The sequence below is a fragment of the Callospermophilus lateralis genome, chromosome 16, assembly GCF_048772815.1.
Source record: "Callospermophilus lateralis isolate mCalLat2 chromosome 16, mCalLat2.hap1, whole genome shotgun sequence".
Taxonomy (NCBI): domain Eukaryota; kingdom Metazoa; phylum Chordata; class Mammalia; order Rodentia; family Sciuridae; genus Callospermophilus; species Callospermophilus lateralis.
The window spans coordinates 66,698,230-66,720,334 of NC_135320.1; the positions used below are offsets into that span (position 1 = coordinate 66,698,230).

Consider the following 22,105-nt stretch of genomic DNA (forward strand, 5'->3'; position numbering starts at 1 on the left):
GTGTCAATCAATAAAAACTTGTTCAGTGCATTAAACTAATACACTATACTACTTTTTATAGAATCAAAAGTATTTATCCTTAATGTATTAAAAATAAAACCCAATGTTTACTTTGGAATATGTTATAGTTTGCATGTAGAGTGTCCCCAAAGACTCATGAGCTAAAGCTCTGGTCCCCAGTTCAGCAATACTCAGAGGTAAGGATTTCAAAAAGTAATTTGATCATAAGGACTTTGATATCATCAATGGATATTGATGCTAATTATTTATATACTAGTTATTTTCTAGGTAGATAAGTGGAGGAAAAAAAGATGAGTTTTTGTCCTTATGGGAATCAATGGTATACTTCAGTGAAGAAAAAATAACAATAGAATAATATGCATTAGCATATATCACAGTGAGATCTACTGCAGATAGGTGCAGTCCTTTCAATTAAGAGAGGATGAAGAAACTATTCTACCTAGAAGATTTCCAGAATATTTCAAATAAAGGATAAACAGGGATTCAAGAAGGAGAGGTAGACAGAAATAGTGATTAAGAGATGGAAAGATATTCAAGACAGAAAAAAAAAGTGTATATAAAGCCACAGGGTCATGAAAGTTACTCATTAGAGTAGCAGGGGGTTGGGGATTGGTGAGTGAATTAGAGAATATGTATTTATTGAAGGTGAGAAAAATTAAGAGATATAATGATATACATGTTGAGATTAATTGGTTGTGATAGATTTTATATGCTCTGTTGATCTGTTCATAATCACTGATATATATGAAAAAAAACAACTTAAGGGAGAAATATTTATTTTGGCTTACATTTTCAAAGGTTTCAATCCATGATCAGCTGGCTCCATTTTTTTTTCTGGGTCTGTGGTATGGCAGGACATCATAATAGAAGGGCATAGCAGAGCAAAGCTGCTTGCCTCATGGCAGGAGGCAGAGAGGGAGAAAAGGGCCAAAGAAAAGATATACCCTTTCAGAGCATACCCACAGTGACCTACATCCTACAACTCTGTCCTAGTGCCTACATTTTCTACAAGCTCCCAATAATTCCAACAAATACCTAATATGTAAATAATTAGCATGTAAACATCACATATAATGTTACATGTTATATTTTAAAGAAAACTGAATTACCATGTAAATATCAATGCTATTAAATAAGTCAACAATTTTCAAATTACAGGAATAATTTTTAACTTAAGAGATAAAGTCTGTGAAATCTAATATATCAAGAACTATGTAATGTTTTGAACAACCTACAATAAAAATTAATTAAAAAAAAAAGATAAAGTGACTAAGTGACATTTTCATGGTCAATTGAATTTATTTCTTAAAGTTAATATTATCATTTCTGTCTTTTTTGTTTTGAATTGCCTTATGATTTGAATATTGTCTGTAGAATAATGCCTCTGTTCCATTAGGGATATTCTCTGGTTGTTTTATTTAAATGTACTGTGTTTTCAATGAGATTGTAATTTGCTCAAGGGCATAATTAGTTCAGTTCTATTCTTCCCCTCTTATATTGGATCTAGCACAGTGGTAAACAAAGGATTCATTCATTCGTTCATTCAAGTATTTGTGAGTATGTTTGCCATGTACCAGATATTGCTACTTGTTAGAAATGTTGACACTGTATACCCAGATCCCCACGAAAATTATTATAAGACTAGCCAAGCAGAATAATGTAACATTGCTTAATATAAGGAAAAGAATCAAAATATTCTGTATGTTCATATCAAGGGTAAAAAATATGATTTGAAAAAATTCAAATAAATTAAATTATTGAAATTTCCCACTAATATGTATGCCCCTGTTTTTTGTTTCCTATTTGGTGTCTATCTTTTCCAGGCATGTATTTTATCCCAGTTCACATTGTTTCTATGAATTTGCATGGTGTAACTGTACGTTTTCGGTGAATATACAAAAAGCTTCAGACATTCCAGAGGTCATATTGTGATCAATTTTTCTACTATCCCTTATGAACAGAACTAGCTCTGCTGCTATTTTATAACAATAAGAAAGTTAGATTTCACCGTTGAGAAGCAAGGTAAGAGAGTCTTTTTTTCCAGCCTTGTTAATTCTTCCATCTTTTTATGTGATCAGAATTAGTGGAAAGTTTATTAAATCATCAGAGATCTCTGAGAGCTTTCAGCTGAGAGTACATCCTGTACGCAAACACGAATAATAAGGTTTTCTACATCACAATAGAATTTTCAGGAACATTAAAGATTTACTAAAAACAGAAAATAGTCATTTCATTTTAAGAAGTTTTGAAATTTCCTTCTACACACTAGGCGGCTTCTCTTCCAATTTTTGAATTTTCTGTGCTGACTCATTAGTTTTCCTTTGTGCCTCCTCACATTAATATTTTACATTCCAAAATTTTCAGTCCTTGGTTGCTTAGTTTAGATAAGTCATCCATTCTGTTTATTGAAGTTATTATTTTTTAAAAATTGTATTGTCTTCATGGGCCTGATTCTGGACCCTCATGGAGGAATGCTTATCTTGCTCAATGTGTAGCAGGGAAGTCCTAACTTAGAACACTATGTTTTGGGACAAAGAGCTGTTAGAACACTGGCAAGCAAAATTTCCTTGCTCCTTTGACAGGAAGTTATCCCCCTGTTGGTACAAGGTCAGCCTGCATGGCAGTTTCTTAACTCTTGGTATTTGAACTCCCATAATATGATATATTGTGTATCACCTCTGACCTTTCATGACTGTTATATGTAAAATTGGCAAATATCCACCATAAAAGCTATTTTTGCTGCACAATAAAGCAGACACTGTACTCCAAAACCATCTCCAGGCGCCCTCAAACTTCCCACAGTCCATGCTAGAAGGGCAGGCCCCCCAACAGAGGCAGGCATGGTAGCTCACCCTTGTAATCCCAGTGGGTTGGGAGGCTGGGGCAGGAGGACCATGAGTTCAAAGCCAGCCTCAGCAAAAGCTAGGTGCTAAGCAACTCAGTGAGATTCTGTCTCTAAATAAAATACAAAATAGGGCTGGGGATGTGGCTCAGTGGCCAAGTGGCACTGAGTTCAATCCCCAGTACATCCCCGAAAAAAAAAAAAATTGCATTCGTTATTTATCCCTATTAAATTTCAAATTCTGAGGCTTTACAACTATATTTGTTAAAAATTAAAAAGTTTATATTCCTATTTATTTTTCATCACTCAGATCCAATAGAATTATTATTGATTGATTTTAAGAATTAAAATCTTTATTTTACTTTGAAAAATTTTCAAAATAACAATTGTTAATATATAGCAAATTCAAGAATCACTATATAGTCAACTTTTTAGTTAAATATGCATACTCAAATATCAAAATACTATATGGTTACACTAATAGTAAGGAAACACATGAAAAGAAGTGATCTTTACCTTGATTTGAAATTATATTTTCATGGTAAATGAGATATAAAAGATCCACAGAATCTAAATTACTTTGAACTAATTTGATGATCAATAATCACAATTTTGGCACTAAATAAATGCAACATTGTCTTTTTAAAAACCTGATATATAAAGCATAGTGCTATAGAAAACTATAGTATTTTGTCAGCAACAGCTTAATCAAACATTTTTTAAATTATGATTGGCCCAGTGTGGCAGGAACTGAGACAGATACTAGGCCTGAAAAAGTAAAAAAAAAAAAAAAAAAAAAAGTATAGTGAACTAAAAATAATCTTAACATGTTCTAACATCACAAAAGAGCCATAACACGATACTCGAGAATACCTAAAATTTAACCTGGAATAAGCCCATAGCCATCACCTTGTGCATATACCCTAATGGATTTGCAAGTAAGCTGAGTAAAGTACAAGAAAGATCAAGCAAATGAGCAAGGTCATTGTCTCAGGAGGTAGCTGAACTGAAACAGAAAGTTCTCTTTGATATCTGTTGAGATTTTCCCCCAAACATACCAAAACAGAAATACTTATTTACTCATTACTTGAAAAATTTTCCAATAATTTCTAAGATAGGACAAATGAAATATATTTCTAAACAATTACTGGAAGGACACCATTGAAATGCAAAACTACTAATTGTTAGGAAGGTTTTAAATTTTAAGTGATCTATTTTATACTAATAAGTTGTCTATAAATGAATCACCATTAATTTCCATAAAGTACCATGGATAACACATTATTAAAATCTGTTAATTGGTAGAGCATAGTAAGGTTTATTTGCTAATCAAAATTATAAAATAAAATCTTGAACTATCACTTTTAGAAAAAAATGACCACCAAGAAATATGAATGTGTGATAAATTTCCATATCTACACCATCTGCCTATATTCTTCACCATATGTCACTCAATTAATTGCTAATATCAACCTTATTATGCATCATTTCATCTGTAATAGTATTCCATGAAACTAAGAAAGCATCAACAGCAACTACTGAAAAACACCTGCTAAGTATGTTTCTGGTTGATAAATTCCAGCAGGTTCTGGTTTGCTCTTGGGCAAAATTTTCTAATTGCTTTTGTATCACAGGAAGCATTGTACCAGAGCAACTTTCTTTCCTTACAGTGATCACATTAATATCTTCTTAAACTGTTTGCTATATAATTAATTAAAATTTACCACAACAATTTAACATATATTATCAACTATTATGTGTACAAATATCTGAATGCAATGGTCACTGAACTAAACATTGTAAATAAGAATTAAATAAGAGAGGGAACTTGTAAAATATGTGAAAGAATTTTGAAGAGTTTAACACTAAAATATATTTAAAATATTGATTAAAGATGGTCATAACTCTTAGGTTTGGAAAGCAATTATCTGTCACATAACCTGTGTAATGATTTTTTTTTACTTTGTATATGAAGAAATTAATTGAAACTCATTCATTTTTATTTTTATTGAATTAAAGACAATAGATAGATGAAATTCATCGATTACTGCCCTCTTCCTGGCAATAGTTGACAGAGATCTATTCAAAATTTGAGCACTTTAGAATAGTTGATTGTTTTGTTCCTTCTGGAGTGCTTTTGGTTGAAGAAGTAATTTTACTGCTCATGAAATGACTAGGGAACATTGCCAAAAAAGAAATGCTAAGTTGTGTGGGTAAGACAGTAAATGTAAAGTAATTTAAGGAAGGTGGTTACAGACGATAATAGAAATAGGAAAGGATTTTTGGAGGAGGTGAAAATTGAGCAAGATCTCGAGAACCAAGCATTATATGGTTATTAGAGTAGTTGCTCAAGGACAGATCATATCAGATAAATGAAAGTTGAAGGGTTGATTCTGCTCAGTGTCAAGATATTAGGATAAATTTCTGCTGATAGTTAGACAAATTTAAATAGATAGAAATCATGGATGATTTTGGAAATCAAACGAATGAGCAATGATTAGTAGCAACAACAGGAGCACCACAACCATCACACTATCGTTGATATTTCTGTTGTGTTTCATACTGTATACTAGTGTTTTAAATGAATTGCATCATTTTATCCTTATAGAAATTTTTAACCTCCTATGATTTAGGTACTTATATAATAATCTTTTTCCAAAAAAATATAATTATTATAATAAGGGTGAATTACTTAAGATCCTGGAATTATTATTTCCTTTTATTGGCTTACAGAACAAAAATGGAAACAACATGGGGTCTTTAAACATTCTTGGGATTAATGTGAGATTTTTATGGGAGTTATCTGACAGTCATTTGTAGGACAAATTGTAGTTCAAATGAAAGACTTAATATAGTTGAAGTATTGGAATTATTGGATGGAATAGCACATTAGGATGCTTCCAGGTTCATTTTACAGGAGGAAATACATAAATTTTCTAATCTCTTATTCTATACATTTTCACATGACCAACCAAATTAGAACACCATTCTCCTCCAATCAATTCCCTAGATATGCTATTCACATTGTGATTTTGCTCACAATATAATACTTATATTTGTAATGACTTCTGCATTCAATTCCTTGGCTGATATGCAAAGTAATTTCATAATTCTGCCCATGTTATTTCCTCCATTTTAATGACCCATCATCTCCAAATATAGAAATAACCTTCCTCATCTGAATTTTGCAAAGAATTGCCCCTATCTTGTATACTAAAGGCTTTCTACTATATACTATCTAGTTTGGAGTTTATGTTTTGTAAAACAATATAAAATAATGTTAAAAAGCATTTCAAACTGAATATCACACATAGTATTTAGTCTTTCACACTCATGTTGATAAATGCATGCTGAGTGGATAAAAATAAATTTACCAATATATCTATAAATGAATAAATAATTTAATCAGTGAGTAAAGAAATTAAAAGGTGACTCCATGGTTTCCATTTTCCTTTATTTTCTCTAATACCCTCTTAATTACCCATTCCACTATTCCCATGAGTAGTTCAGTCCCTCGGGTCTTAAGAGAAAAAAAAAAGACTTTGTTATTTGGGACCATACACATAAATATTGACTGAAAATTTGCAAAAATAATTTGTTTAATCTGTCATCATTACCTCTCTCAAATGTTTCCAAGTTAAAAATTATCAATTTTGCTCTCAAAATACAGTTTTATTAAACATCAACAAGGTCTAAAATGAGCATTCTATATATTAATCACAGCATAAAGCTGCTCATTTGTGTAAGCACAAATTTTTGGATATCTCCTGCATTTCTAATGAAGAAATAATTGCCTCCAAAGCTATAAACTGGCAACTGCTATATATACATATCTCATTTAGGGAATGAGAATTACTTTTTGAGAATGTGTAAAGTCAACCAATATTAATTTCTGAGTTTTTTCTTTACTTCTTATTCATAATTTGTGGTCTGAACTTTTGGTCCTTTTAAGTATCATCATTTGTTGATTTCTCATCCATGCAAAACATAGAGAGCAGCTATATTAATAATCTCTCAAAATGTGAAGTACACTGATACTGATACTTACGCTGCTCTCTGGGAAAAAAATCCATATTTATTCTATCCAAGCATCCATGAGACATGAGAACTATTTTTTTTGTTCAGACTGAAGGGTATAGTCATTTTAAACCTTCAATTACTTCTTAAGCATGTTCCTTCCATTACTGTTTCCAGGACAGCATATAGTGATTTATAGTACCAAAACCTATTTTACAAACCATACACATATATGCCTTTCAAGCAATAAGAAAATAAAGCTACAGATATGTGATTAATATCTGAAGAAATGATGTAAACTTAGATGAAATCACATCAAAATATTCATTATTCATATAAAGATGTGAATCTTGAATCACATCACCTTTATGCCTTCTAGCTAATCACTATACAGAGATGTATACTACACTACCATCTATCTTGGAATCAGAAAAACAATTGTACATTAATATTCCACAAACATTTCTAGAGATTGCAGTCAGAACAGAAGTCAGTACAGAGTTAACCTTTGTGTCATAGTTTTATGAAAAATAACAAAATAATGTAATACATTATTTCTTCCTTTTAACAATTTATAATCATTAATATGATTCTTTCCTTTTTATCAAAATGAGAGTTTTGAATAAAAAAAATGGTTTACAGTCTCAATCTTACTGTATATAGATCTTAATTCCATGATCTGGCTACAGATTCTTTCTGGTATGAGATTTGGTTCCTGTGTTAATATTAATCTCCTTTACTTGAATATATCATCGATTTTCACATTCTTTCCTTTAAAAAAATGCACATTATCTATCTATCCATGTAAAACTAAAGTAAGAGACTTGGGATGTATCATTTTGAAGTCATGATATTCACTATATCTCCCTTGATAAATACAATTTCACCTTCAGCAGAGAACAGTATAAGAACTCAGCCTTCTGCAGTTTACTTTTCTATTCATTTGCAGGACATTGATGAAATTAGCCCTTCAAAACATATTATTCAGTGCTCATTTCATAAATATGCAAGATACTTTATGCTTCTAAGCCAGAAAAAATGTTAGCTCTACTTTTATCATTTTATACTTGTATTTTATAAATAAATATTTTTTATACAAACTGGTCATGTTTCTTTATATATTTTGTGGCTGTAATATTTAAATCTAATATAGAAGTAGGGGGTGGGGTGGGGCTGCGGGGATGGGAAGGATGGTGGAGTGAGACGGCCATTATTACTACCCTATATACATGTATGATTACACTATTGGTGTGACTCAGCACCATGTTCAGCCAAGGAATGAGAAGTTGTGCTCCATTTGTGTACAGTGTGTCTAAATGCATTCTACTGTGAATTTTTTTCACTAAAAAATAAGATCTGAAAAAAAAAGTTATATACATAATTGTGTGTAACTTTTAAGATAATGTAACTAGTTTATCTTTTCATCATCCCCACTTTACTACCAATTTATTTTTAATGTTGCTATTCTACATGTCATTTTGTAATCCTTTAGAAATGAGAATAGTAATGAAAAGCATCTACATATGACAATATACTTGAACCTGAGAATTCTCTCTTCTTTCTCATTCTGGGTTGCTACTGCCAAGTGAGTAGAGTATATTCATTGCTTCCATTTGTAATTTCCTCATCCCTCATTAACACTCTGAAGTTTGGCTTCTCCCCATTTTATAAAAAGTCTTTTTAAAAAACTTTGGCATTTTCTAGCCATTTGATTTGAGAAAGTTATTAGATTTCTCTGTGTCTTGTGTTCTTCATTTCCAAAATGGAAATAATACTGCCTCCTTCAGTTTCTTTTGAGGATTAAATGAGATAAAGTATATGCCACAGTTACCATAATGCCTGGCAACATAGTAAGTGTTTCAAATGGTGCCAATGATAAAAATGTTGTGATAACTGTGAATACTCTCTCCTACATAGCTCCACCTTTATATTTATCAACAGCACAAGATTCTTCTATTCATTTATATCAGAACATCATTTTTTAAAAAAATATTTGTCACTTTCTCCTTCTACATCTTGCCAATCCTGAAATACTTTGTCTTTTTCCCTTTATAGTAATCACATCTGCCCCTTCATTATCTCCCTAACATCATCCTTATCCTATCTGTGAAGAATTTATAAGGTGTGGTAATTCAATGAATTGTTCCCTGAGGAAGAATAAGAGCTAACAGAATCTTGAGTACTAAGACATTAAAAAGTACAGAAATGCCACTATTAAAAATAAATAAAACCATCACGAAGAACAAGCAGCTGAGAATGCCAAGGGGATCATTTCCAAATACAGCTTCATAAAGTTTTGAAAGAGGGGATTTCAATTAATTCATATTGCAATATTTTATTTGAAGAAACATGGTGGGGGTGGGACAAGGGAGTGGAGTAGGGAGAGTGGGTTTTCATGGTCAGCAGTCAGATTTTAAAACAGAGGAAAATGAGCAAGTGGACCAGATGGCAAAGAGGCATCAGAAGATGGGAAAAGAGTGTAATAATATAGGAGCCAAGAAAAGGTATGACATTGTTTAATTATATTCAAACCTTGTCTCAGTGAAATCATAGCTATTTCTATGCTCTGTCACAAGCCAGTGACTGGTATTTATATCTGAGAAGTAGCTTTTAATTCTACTGACAGGGACTACAAGTCCTTGCTATTGGGAATCAGTCTGACCTCAAATGTATAATTCTGTAAATCTTGATGCTTATGTCTAATGATATTGACATGCCATTTTTTTTAGTGTCTGAAGATGATATTACTAATACTACAACTAAACATGGTGACTTATAATCAGATTTTTTTTGATGTAAACTCCTTATTAGAATTTAAAGTCATACAAAATAAATATATCTTAATATATTTGAATTCCTATTTTAAAAATTGGAAAAAAAATGAAAGATACCCTAAGCTGATTGTTTTTTCACTTTTCTTCTTCTTCTCCTCCTTCTCCTTCTTTCAACCAAGTAATTAAGATTTTACTTCATTTTCATAATAGTTTTCTTATATTTAAAAATTGGGGGCTGGGGTTGTGACTCAGTGGCAGAGCACTTGCCTAACACATGTGAGCACTGAGTTTGATCCTCAGGACCACATAAAAACAAAGATATTATATCCATGTATAACTAAAAAAAATTAAAAAATTTCGGAGTCAATTTTGTCTTAAATCAGTTTTTGTATCAAATATATATAGTGGTAATATACAAAGAGTATTAATTTCTTTGTCTGGGTTTAACTTAACTAATTATGGAACCTGAGCTCTGGGACTGGGAATATAGCTCAGTGGTAGATGGCTTGCCTATCATGTTTAAGACAATAGGTGCAATTCCCACAAAAAAAAATTAGAAAAAACAAAAAAGAATTTGAAAGAATTTGAACTGTTCTTCCACTGCTACCAAAATTAACGCAAGTGTACACATCAGCAATAAAAACGACACATTCTAAAAGTGGAGATGGATTTATGGTTTAAAAAAATCTATATTCATGCTTACATGGGGAGAGTAAGCATAATTCTTTTAAAGAGGTAAAAAAAAATTCTAGTGTCTTCTGTTTCACACTATATACCTCAGTCTATTATATGATTATTAGAATGAAAATTCCTTGGGAACCTTGCACAGTGAAAATCTTTACAGATTTTCAATAAAAAAAAAACTATTGAATACATGAGCTAAATGAGTCCTTAAAGATTATAACTCAAAGATTTAATTGCAATGTATGTGCATAAAACAACTTAAAACTATTACAATATATTGCAAAGCTTTTTATTTTTATTTTTTATTTTTATTTATTTATTTATTTATTACCTTTACACACAGGCCTGTGGTCACTCCAAGCAGCAAAAACTTCAGCTATCCGTTGACAGGTGATGCTCTTTGCCCCCTGGAGGACATAATCTTCATCACAAGAGAACTGAACAGTTGATCCAAGGCTAAAATTGAACAAAGTATTTAAAAATATGATTAAAAAATATAACATAATAATTAGTTTAATATCAACTGGCAACATCTAATAGATAAAATGTGTGCCATAATGAGAAGAAATATCTAACTGTGATTTAGACCCCAAAAGTATCTAAATGTGTAAACAAGACATGCAAGGCATGTGTAATAAAACTCACAAACAGATGAATCTAAAGTATTCAATAAATGCACATATTGGGAGGAACTGTAGTAATTTAAAGCTATCATCAAGTTTAATTGTCTTGTTTTTTGTTGTGAAAATTATGGTTAAATAATTGACTAAATTTATCATCCTAATTAGGTGGTAAATATGAACAAAAAGTAGACATTCTGATTCAAATACCAACGATTGGGTTCATACCATATCACAGTGCTTCTCTAGAATATATGTACATGTATAGACAATTAGACATATCTTTCAATATCCACATGCATTTGCACATATGTATGTATTGATGGATATAAGCGTTGTTATTTTTCATATAGATCTCATGCTATATTTGTTGATTTAAAATTGTCCCACCATTTATTATTTAACCTATTACAATTCGGAATTTTTTTCTCCTTCCATTGAACACAAAATTGCTAAAATTCCATTTTACAATACCTAATAGCTAAGGGTAAAGAATGTTTTTTTTAATGAAAAACTGACCATATATTTTCTTTCCTAATATCCTCAAATAATAACCCACCAGTAAAAAACAAGATCCTGGATTTAATATGGGAATAAAAGCCCTTCAACAATAAGTCCCCAAGAACTTCTCCACCTCCTGTCTCACTCAAAGCCATGTATGATCAGCACCTCTCCTGCCTAACCATGTCTGTGCATTACATGCTCTTTTCCATCTGCTTTGCTTTCTCTGCTGCCTCTTCCTGGAAAACTTTATTTCTATCTTCTCACTCAGCTGGTGCCTGAACAGCTTCTGTTCAGCTTCCTGAGCTACTCATGCAAGGGAATTATATGATTACATTTTTCTTATAAGAAGATATCTCTGAAAAGAGGACACTTATTAAGAAAAGTAATTACTGAAAGTCTAGTAAGAAAACAAGTCAAATAGTCTAGGCTAAGGGTGGTAAACTGTTTCCTGTAGGTCTAATTAGATCCATTGTTTTGTACATCCCCAAAGCTAAAAATGTTTCAAAAGATATTATAAAAATAACATTTTTAAATGTTAAAAAAAATGTATTAAATCCAAATTTCAATGTTCATATATAAAGTTCAATGGAACTGTAGCTATACTCTCATTTTATGCTGTCATATTTGTAATCACAGAGTAGTAGTAGTGGTGATTCTGGAACCCACAAACTATATGATAAATAATGTGCAGCTCTTTTTGGAATAATTTTGCATGCCTCTGGTAAAGACTGAAGAAGACAAGAGACCTAAACTAAGAAAAATGCCATGATGAAAGACACTGGGTTAAGCACAGAGAAAAAAATCTAAAGGCACTAGAATCTAATCTCCTCAGGAGCCATATTTTTTCCTCCACCTTTTTAAAATGTGACTTTATTTTAAATATAAGACATATTCAGAAAAGTATACAAAAATGCACAACTCAATGAATTATCATGAATTAAACAACTATATAACCACAGAAAAGATAATCTTTAATTCCTCTTGGACCTCTTAATGACTTCAAGTTTTATTTTGATTATCTCATAGTTTGAACAATATTACAAGTTTATATATATAAAGGTCAATTCTCTGGCATTTCTTTCTTCCCCCATCTCAGTAAATGGAAATTTTGTTTTCTAGTTGCTAAATGCTTCTCTCCCCACAATCATTAGCCTGAACCGACGACCCACTATTGTGTTCATCTGTATTACTGCAATAGTTCATTTCATTATTGGTTGTTTTCTTGTTTCTGTTCTTGACTTTCCATTTTCTGTACCAAAATCATATCCAGAGCAATTTAAAAAGAATTAGCTCAAGTTAGGTCACTGTCTATTTCAAATCTTTCAGTGTTTCCTTATTTCATTCAGAATAAAAGGAGTGCCCTTAAAATTGTCCCTGTGATCTGACCCCTGATAATTTTCAGAACTCATTTTCTAAGTTTTCTCCTTCCATCTCTATTCTTTAGCAAACCTGCTCCTTGCTATGGCTTAAACATATTAAGTATGCAGCTGCCTTAGAGTCTTTATATTATCTGTTACTATCAATATGGAAAATCCTTTCTGCAGGAGGCTGTATCTCTGATAATTCTTATCTGTTCTTCTTTCTTCTCACATGTAATCTTATTCATAATGTCACTCTGTAAAACACAACTACGTTTTAATCCATAATCTTCTTCCCTGTTATTTTCCTATATAATATCTGAGATATTGTATAATTGTCTACTTATTGTGTCTTCCAATCCACTGAAAAAGTTCCAGACACTTTCAAATATTCTATAGAATATAGTTTATATACATGAATAAATGTCATTCTTTGCAGATACACTGTTTACTAATATCTGTTTAGTATAGTCTAATACATTTAGTTATATATTTATTCTATAACTTGACAAAATGTTCTTAGTTCAGGCTAAGAAATTATCAAGGCTATTTAAGTTTCTTGTAAGTCATAAGCACTCACCTTCTGATACCTATCTTGTTTTCCATGTTCAAGAAAGAGCAATTAAATTAATATGATTAGAGCATAGCAAATGAAGGAGAAAGGTGTATGGCATTTAGACAAGGAAGCAGGTAGGGGTTCAGGCAGATTAGTTACACTTTTGTAGGTTATGACAAGAATTTTAACCATTATTCTAGAAGAAATATACAGTTATTAAAGGTCTGTGAGCCAACTGAATGATATTATGCTACTTAATGTTTTTAAGTGATACAATTGGCTGCTGAGTAAGGAATACAATTCAAGAGGGCAAAGTTAGAAGGAGGGAGTTTGGCTAGCATGCTATTACAAAAATATGAGCTCTCATGAAGATGATATGATGGCAACTGTAGTAGAAAGGTAGTGGTAATACAATATCGGCAGTAAGAGAAGATGATCTAGTATAGGACCTGAACAGGGGGTGGGTCTGATATTGTAATTTTAACCAGGCTAATCATGCTAAAAGGAATAAGTGTTATCATGTTTAAGTATTTGAACTTGTATCTTTAGATTGTAGGAAATTGGAGACAGACAATTGGTAATAACAAATACTTAAGTGATTTAGATATGAGGTGTCCCCCAAAATCTCATATGTGAGACAATACAAGAAAGTTTAGAGGTAAATGATTAGGTTATGAGATTTTTAACTTAATTAGTGCATTAATCCCCTGATAGGGATTAACTGGGTTGTGATTGTAGACAGGAAGCATGTAGCTAGAAGAGGTGCATCACTGGGGGCATATATTTTGGGGGTATATATTTTGTCCTTGCTAAGAAAATTCTCTCTCTGCTTCCTGGTTCCATGTCCTGAGCTTCTTTCCTCCACCACACCTTTGCCATGTTGTTCTGCCTCACCTCAGGCCCAGATCAAGGGACTCAGTCATCTATGGACTAAGACCTCTGAAACCATGAGCCCCTAATAAAATTTTCCTCCTCTAAAACTGTTCTTATCAGGTCTTTTGGTCACACTAATGAAAAAGCTAACTAAACCAGCTACCATATCAAAGACTAGTATCAAGGACTAGGGATGGTATCTGAAGTTTCTACATTTTGCCCCCTCCTGCTAAAAATGAGCAATTTCAACTTTTTTCCCTCCAGTTATAACTTTAGGGGAAGTTTTTCAGATGTAGAATGAAGTAACATACTAGTTCACAATATCGATTACAAAGTCAGAGAGATTTTTAAAATCCCAAATTGTGTTCTATACCAATTTTTGAGAAAATAACAATCTTATGAACCTCAACTTCCTCATCTATTGTGATAATGTATTGAAGTATCATTTATAAAGTATATAGTGCTTAACACATATCAGACACTCAATTATTTCCCTTAATTAGGTCATAATGAAGTCCTGATAGTCTGGGAGTTCTTTGCTTTTAAAGTCATTTTGAGTATTTATAATTTTCTCTTATTTGTCTTGACTTTTAAATTTCATTTTCACAACTTATTTTAATCTCCTATGTGGGAAACTTACCTTTTTTTCTTATTTATAGCATCCCCTGCCCCCCTCTCTCATTTTTTGCCTGTGTATCTGTCTGATATACAACTTATATTCCAAACACCATTACCGGGTTTATTGCCCCAGGAATTCCCATTTTCCTTTTGAACCTAATCATTAAGATTTATTTCTAATTTTAGGTTTATGCTTTTCCTAATTTCTTCACTTAGAATCAAAAGGTTTCTTCTTTGTGTCCATAGGAAGACAATACCCTGGTGAATATTTCCTACAATGATTTAGGAGCTCAGATTAAACTGGAAACACTGACTGACAAACTGCACAGCAAAAGAAGGTAGGAAGATGGGAGTCTTCTCAAGTTAAAGGGAGGACAATTTTCTGCTTCAATATTTTACATTAGGTTAACTTAAGCAATAGCATTTAAAAGCATCATATGTGGCATTTTGGGCACATAATCCATGGCTGTCTTCTGATTTAAAAGTTTTTCTAGGTTTGTTTTAAGTTTTTAAAATCTATGTATTCATGGAGACAAGATAATTCTAGTAAAGTGTTAATAGTTGCTTTAAGCAGAATTGAAACTGTTAATGTGTTAAATATTTCTAATTATTTTTATTGTGAATACCATTAATTTTTTCACCACTATTGGACAGAAGCTTTTATTTTGGGCTCTGCAAGCATCCCCATCTAGGATTACTGCTACACTTGAACATATTTTATACAAAGTTTATAAAGATGCAAAACTACCACACAAAGAGCACAAATAAATAGAAATAACTCATTTTCTCAGTAAAGCCAAAGCACAACAATCATAGTATGGACATTTTGAACAAATGTACTATTTTCAATTTATGAACTTCTTTAGGATTTGAGTCAAACTTAAGGATAACCTAAGTCAATGGGTGACTGACAAACATGAGTGGTAGAAACATGAGTTTGAGAGATGGTTCTGTGCACAGTAGTGTGCTGACCCCCATATGCTCTCTTTCCAAGGGCAATTTGCCTGAGGTTGCTCTGGTGTTGACTGGCTTAAGTCAGTAGGATATGCTACATTCCTCAGCAAACAACCTGTTATCTACAGGAGAAATAAGGCCATTCCCTGCTGATAAGAACGTAAGTTCTTCTGAAGGAGCAACTTTTTTGACCTTTACATGGACCAAATTCTAGGGCTCAGGGCGATAGGATAATTAGAAGCAAATCCCTCTAACTATAAAATCTATAAGGAACAACTTCCAATAAGAACTGGTCTGAAGGCCAAAGTGACTCAAAGTTGCTGTGAATCTTTAGCATGTCACACTAGTAAAATCTCCCCTCCATGGTGTAAGGCTATGCATAGTGGGCACTTGAAAGTCTGATATAATCCTACTGTCAGTCAAAAGTCAAGAAGTGAATCTATGCAGGACTCTTCGAAACTTCCCTGGAATCCCCAATAAAACAGGAGGGCAGGAGGGGTGAGTCATTCATTCCTCTCCTTTCTGAAGGGATCCACTCTCTCCTTTTCTCCCTTGGAAGTATTCCCTTTTTTCCTGTTCTCATCTGTTCTAATAAATTCATGCTTGCTACTCTGAGAAAGTTGCTTGAAATCCTTCTACTATGATCACAATAAACTGGTGACCAAGAACCTCTGTGGTTCTTGTGGATGGCCTTCCTTGCAAACACAACTGTAAGGTTCATTAAATTTCTCTCTCTCTCTCTCTCTCTCTCTCTCTCTCTCTCTCTCTCTCTGTGTGTGTGTGTGTGTGTGTGTGTGTGAAATTATTCAGTTAAGTGAAGTGAATATAGGAAAGTAAATAGAATCCACTGTAATTTCTCTGACACCAGCTGGATGTCTGTCCTGTCCAGCTATATACAACCTTCCACTTTAGTGGATTATTCAATCTGATAGAATATTTCAAAACAAATGATAGAACACATTTTGAATTTGAAAACATCAAATCATCACACATATGATAGGTAATGACATTGGAAAAGAAGTGGTGATCTTCATCAGGATTATGCTGGCCCATGTCTAAGTGCCATTATTATTATTATTGAAAAAAAATCCTCACCAGTTTTTGACCCAATATAGTGAATCTGTAATTTTAATTACAATCAAATAAATCAAATATGGAAAATATAAAGATATGGCAGGACAACTGCTGGTGCTTGGTTCAGAGAAGATCTTAGAAATAAGCCAGCAGAGAAAATTGAGAGCATTATAAGAGTGAATTTGCATTTAAGGTTTTTGTTTATTTATTTTAGTTTTTAGGTTTTTTTGGTTGATTTAAAAGTCCTGTCAATTTCCTGACAGATGCAGAAAATCATCAACAATTATGATAATTAAAAAATAATCACTGTAAAAGTTGAAATTATCTAGGTAAAAAGGATGATACAAAGTCAAAGCTTTTGTAAACTGTTTCTACACTAAAAAGATCAAAATGCTAAGGATGTAGGAAATAACTATCACCAGCATGTCTTCAATAATGCTAGTTTAATATTTTTAAAATTAAAAAAAATCACTAAATATACTGAAAATACCAATTTCAAATATTAATAATTGTACATAAGAAATTCTGAGCTTATTTTTACCAAAAAGAAATATGAAGTGGGAAATTTTTATATGGTCATATATTTTCCCTGTGATAGAAATATGTTTAACAGGGAGTTAAAATTATTTGAGAATAATACAATTGTCAAACAGATTTAATTGAAAGGATAAAATATTTTTGGCTAGGGAGTAGTCAATGGGATTAGAAAATTTAAAATCACTTTATGTTGTTAACCTGTTCTTTTTAAAAATTTCATTCCAGAATTCCAATTATTTTCTTATTAAAGTCAATTCTCTCTTCTGTACAAACAGGGCAATTGACTCTCCTTATAGAAGGCATGTTTCTTTATTGGGTTTTTGAATGAGTCCTTGCTTCTTTCTTATTTTTTGTGCCATTATTACTCCTTCTCTTTTGAATATTCCTATTCTCATTTTATACTAGAAATAAAAGTCATAATGTTGAGGTGGAACAAAAAAATAAAAATTGAAAATGATAGGTAGAAAGTGGGGAAATGGAAGGAAAAAGTAACTATGAGTTTAATTTAAAAGGCTTGTGCTGAAATTTTTCATACCTTCACTCCCCAAGCCAGTTTACCTTTGGGCCTGTCACTGCCCAATTTCTGAGAAGTCCACAAATTTTCATTCACCATCTTAAAGTAACGGAAATCCACTCACTTATGAAAATTGCAATGTGCACTGTTTACTAACCCATGTAATGTACTAATCAATGATATTTTAACAAACCTATAATATAGATTACATTCCAAATGTTATCTGTTGATTAAATAATGGAGACAATATCAGTAACCATCCTGTGATCACCAAGTTGATGTCATCCCCACATAACTTTCCATGTTCACTCCTTATGATTCCTTTAAAACAAGTGCTTGAGACCATAAAAGTCATGCCTCATTTTTGAGATCACCAATATTTTCCATTGAATGTGTACTCCTTGCTGTCCTGAATACATCTCTGTGCCTCTATTTGACACTTACTGAATTTCTTTTCTAGACATGTCAAGAACCCATCATCCTGAATTGCAACCCCCCTTTCTGACACCTCCTCATGGTGACAGTTATAATTCAATTATTTGTAAGTTATAGAAATTATATATTATTAAATGTATCTATGATGGATGAAAAGTGATTTTATTTTCATAATATGTTGTGACTCTAAATTTATATTAATTGTTAGATAGATTAAAGGATTTTCAACTCCTACCAAAATTTCTGTTCAAAAGAGAATTTTAAAAGTCTTTTAATGTATATTGCTTATTGTAACACCCTTATAAAATTAATGTTATTATTTTGCATAGGTACTATCAGCAGCAACAAAACTATACCAAATGGAAGGAAAATCCAACTCAGCAGCCACACAACTTTGCATTTCAATCTTCTTACCTACTTCTTTATTTGTGCTGTTGGTTATGACCATCTAGATATTTCTCCAGAGCATCTTGTGTTGTGAAATGCTCATGGTTTTTCAGTACCTCATTCAATGTTCAGACCAACAACTACCCTACTAATCTTTCTAAACTAAACTAAAAGACATTTTTTGTACAATTTCAAGTATACCTTCCATGATCGCTAATGCTCCATTTCTTGTCAGTTCAAATTCAATCTCTAGGAGAAAATCATTTTTCATATGATTTTATTTCCTGTATTTAGGTGTACCTATGAAACATAATATGTTGAAAAATGGGGCAATTTGAAAAGGGAAGTACCCAAAGGAATGGTTTGTTCAGAAAGAAACCCTAGAAAATACACTAGTTAGTGTCGATTTTAATATAAGAACAGCTCTTTATTAGTTAATTAAGCTAAAAGAAAATGGCAATATAAGGAGTTATAATGCTATACCTTCAGAAAGGAGGGTAATTATTATTATTATTATTATTATTATTATTATTATTATTGCCTATCAGCACTTTTCTGATAAGTAACATACCACAATCTCCAAAATTGATTGTGGTATGTTACTTATCCTCAGAATCCTTGTATCATATAAGAAAGTCAAACCAAACAGGCAAGCTTAACATCACATCCTAGGCACAGTATCTCTAACAGTACCCACTGCTATTCCACTTCCTCTCCTACCACCCTCACACTCCTCAGAATTCTGGAAAATACTTGCTATTTTATCTGGCAAGATTTCAAAATTTTATTGCAATTATGAAAAATATGACAGTTTTCTTGGTATTTTACATTTCTCTTTCTGGAGCCTATCAAATAAATTTTTGTCACCATGTGCTTTGCTCTTATTATTAATTTTTTCTTTGTTTTGCTTTCTATTCTATTTGGTTTTATTCACTAGGTTAAATTTTGCATCTTTATTAATCATTTTTAATAGATATTCAGTTTTAGATAAACAGTATTTTTACATAACATGTGAAGTACTAAAGAGATCTATTCTGTGTTATAAAATAAAGAAAAGACCATGGTAGGACAATGATATTTCTGATGTAAACGGAACATATTTCTAGTATTATTGAATATTACTAGTACAAAGGATGAGGAGGTAATATAATTTTCTGTAAATTCACAATATGCACATACTTTTAAGTTACAAAATATAGAGTATTTAAAAGTTTAAACAAGGGTATTTTTCCCCTGTGATAGAAATATGTTTAACAGGGAGTTAAAATTATTTGAGAATAATACAATTGTTAAACAGATTTAATTGAAAGGATAAAATATTTTTGGCTAAGGAGTAGTCAATGGGATTAGAAATTAGAATCTGAAAATATAACCCCTGCAAATCAAAATGTAAAATGAAATTAGTACTCAATCTAAAGCCTAAAAAGACTTAAAGCTACTATTTAGGTTAAAATAATTTTTAGTGGTTTTCATCATTCCAAAGTGAGGTCTTAGAGTTCACACTGGATATTGTTATGGATTTTTCTCATGTGTGAGACAATGCAAGAAGGTTTAAAGAAGATGATTGGGTTATGGAAACCTTAACCTAAGCAGTGTCTTAATCCCTTGATGGAATTAGCTAAGAGGAAACTGAAGGTAGGTAGGGTGCAGCTGAAACACATGGGTCGTTTGGGACATGCCTTTGGGATATACATTTTGTATCTGGCAAGTGGAAAAGTGGAGTGTCTCTCTCTCTCTCTCTCTCTCTCTCTCTGCTTTCTGATCATCTTGTAAGCTGTTTCACTCTTCCAACTCTTCCATTGATGTTCAGCATCACCTGGATCCCTGAGGAATAGAACCCACTGTCTATGGACGGAGACCTCTCAAAACTATGAGCCTCCTAATAAACTTCCTCCACTAAAATTGTTCTGATAAAATCTTTTAGTCACAATCTTTTAGTCACAATAGTGAAAAAACTGACTAAAACAGGTATATGCATAAAATATGCCTCACAAAAGCAAGTCATAAAATAGGCAAGGTTAAGGTCACATCCTTGGCACAACTATACCTGTTACTACTTCACTCTCCTCCTTCTACCTCACAACCCTATAAAATAGCAACAAATTGAAGTATTTTAAAGAGGATAATTCTATTTGTCTTGAATTTCAAAACTTATGTTATCATTAAGTATTAATAAATTAATATTAGTAGCCCATTAATTGTTTTTTTAAAAGCCCCAAATTACTATGTATCTTTATATAAGAACAATTGTCAGGAGGAAATCAGTTGAATTGGAAGTTTAATTAGTTAAAGTTCATCTCAGTTTAAGAAAATATTCCTAAGGAATAGATGAAATAAGCCTTCTAATACACAATGTTATAAATTTTCCAGTGATTTTTTTAATCTTAGAATAAATCTTTAAAAGAATATTAAAAATTAATATTTGAATAAGGCATTTAGTTTACAAAGCACTATCCTGTATAAAATCTCATTTGATCTACTCTTGTCAATGTCATTTATTTTCTCACCAAGTAAATATAAATATGCAAGAGTAATCCAGAGGCTTTTTGTGATTGATATTTGAAGTGCAAAGATTGATGCACAAAGTAACTACCTCATTGTTTGTGAACTGCTCAATGTTTTATAGATGGGAAAGAGCACTTAAATTGAACATTGTCTACACATATTTAATATTTATATCTTAAATCCTACACAGAGATACTGGCAATGAATAATAAATTATTGCATATGTCACAAGTGTAAATTTGGCATACTAAGTTCCATTTGCCTTATTAAGTCTAAAATGTAAAATACACTCAGTTCTCCATATTCAGTTTATCAGTATTATAGCTCACTGAGGAAAATTCTAATTAGATTGGATTAGATTATCACTAGATGCATTCTAGTTGTAATGTTCTATGAATTGATTTGTTTTTTATTAAAACAAAATCTGCCCAAATATATATCAGATACTTAATCATGTTTTTATGATGTCATACCTCTTCAATGAATAAAAGGCATATAACCTAAAAGTCAGAGATGTTTAAATTTTATATAGTTCTCATTTAACATAATGACTTACTATAAGGCAATTTCTTTAATATATATACCATGAAAATTAAATTATACTGATGAATTGTAATTAATATTTTCTATTCCATTAAAATGTCTTTCTAGTAAGAACAAAATATAAAAACAAAAAGAAAAATGGGCCCTTAATCAATGTTGGGCAAATCTCAGTATTACCTTTTGAAAATCAAATAGGGGAATGGGAGTGAAGATAAACCCTTGTCAGGAGTGGCAAATTAATTATTCTTTTGAACTCCAATGCCTTGGATATCTTGACTGTCACATCTGG

The 22,105-nt window shown here is 31.8% G+C and overlaps 1 protein-coding gene across 3 annotated transcripts in view; it reads right to left on the reverse strand.

Moving 5' to 3' along the window:
- Csmd3 (CUB and Sushi multiple domains 3) overlaps positions 1-22,105 on the reverse strand; it is a 1,108,856-nt gene that overhangs the window by 648,253 nt on the left and 438,498 nt on the right. For all 3 annotated transcript variants that reach the window (XM_076835404.2, XM_076835403.2, XM_076835402.2), the window contains one exon: positions 10,670-10,794. In XM_076835404.2, the coding sequence (XP_076691519.2) occupies positions 10,670-10,794 (125 nt within the window). The remainder of the gene's footprint in view (positions 1-10,669; positions 10,795-22,105) is intronic.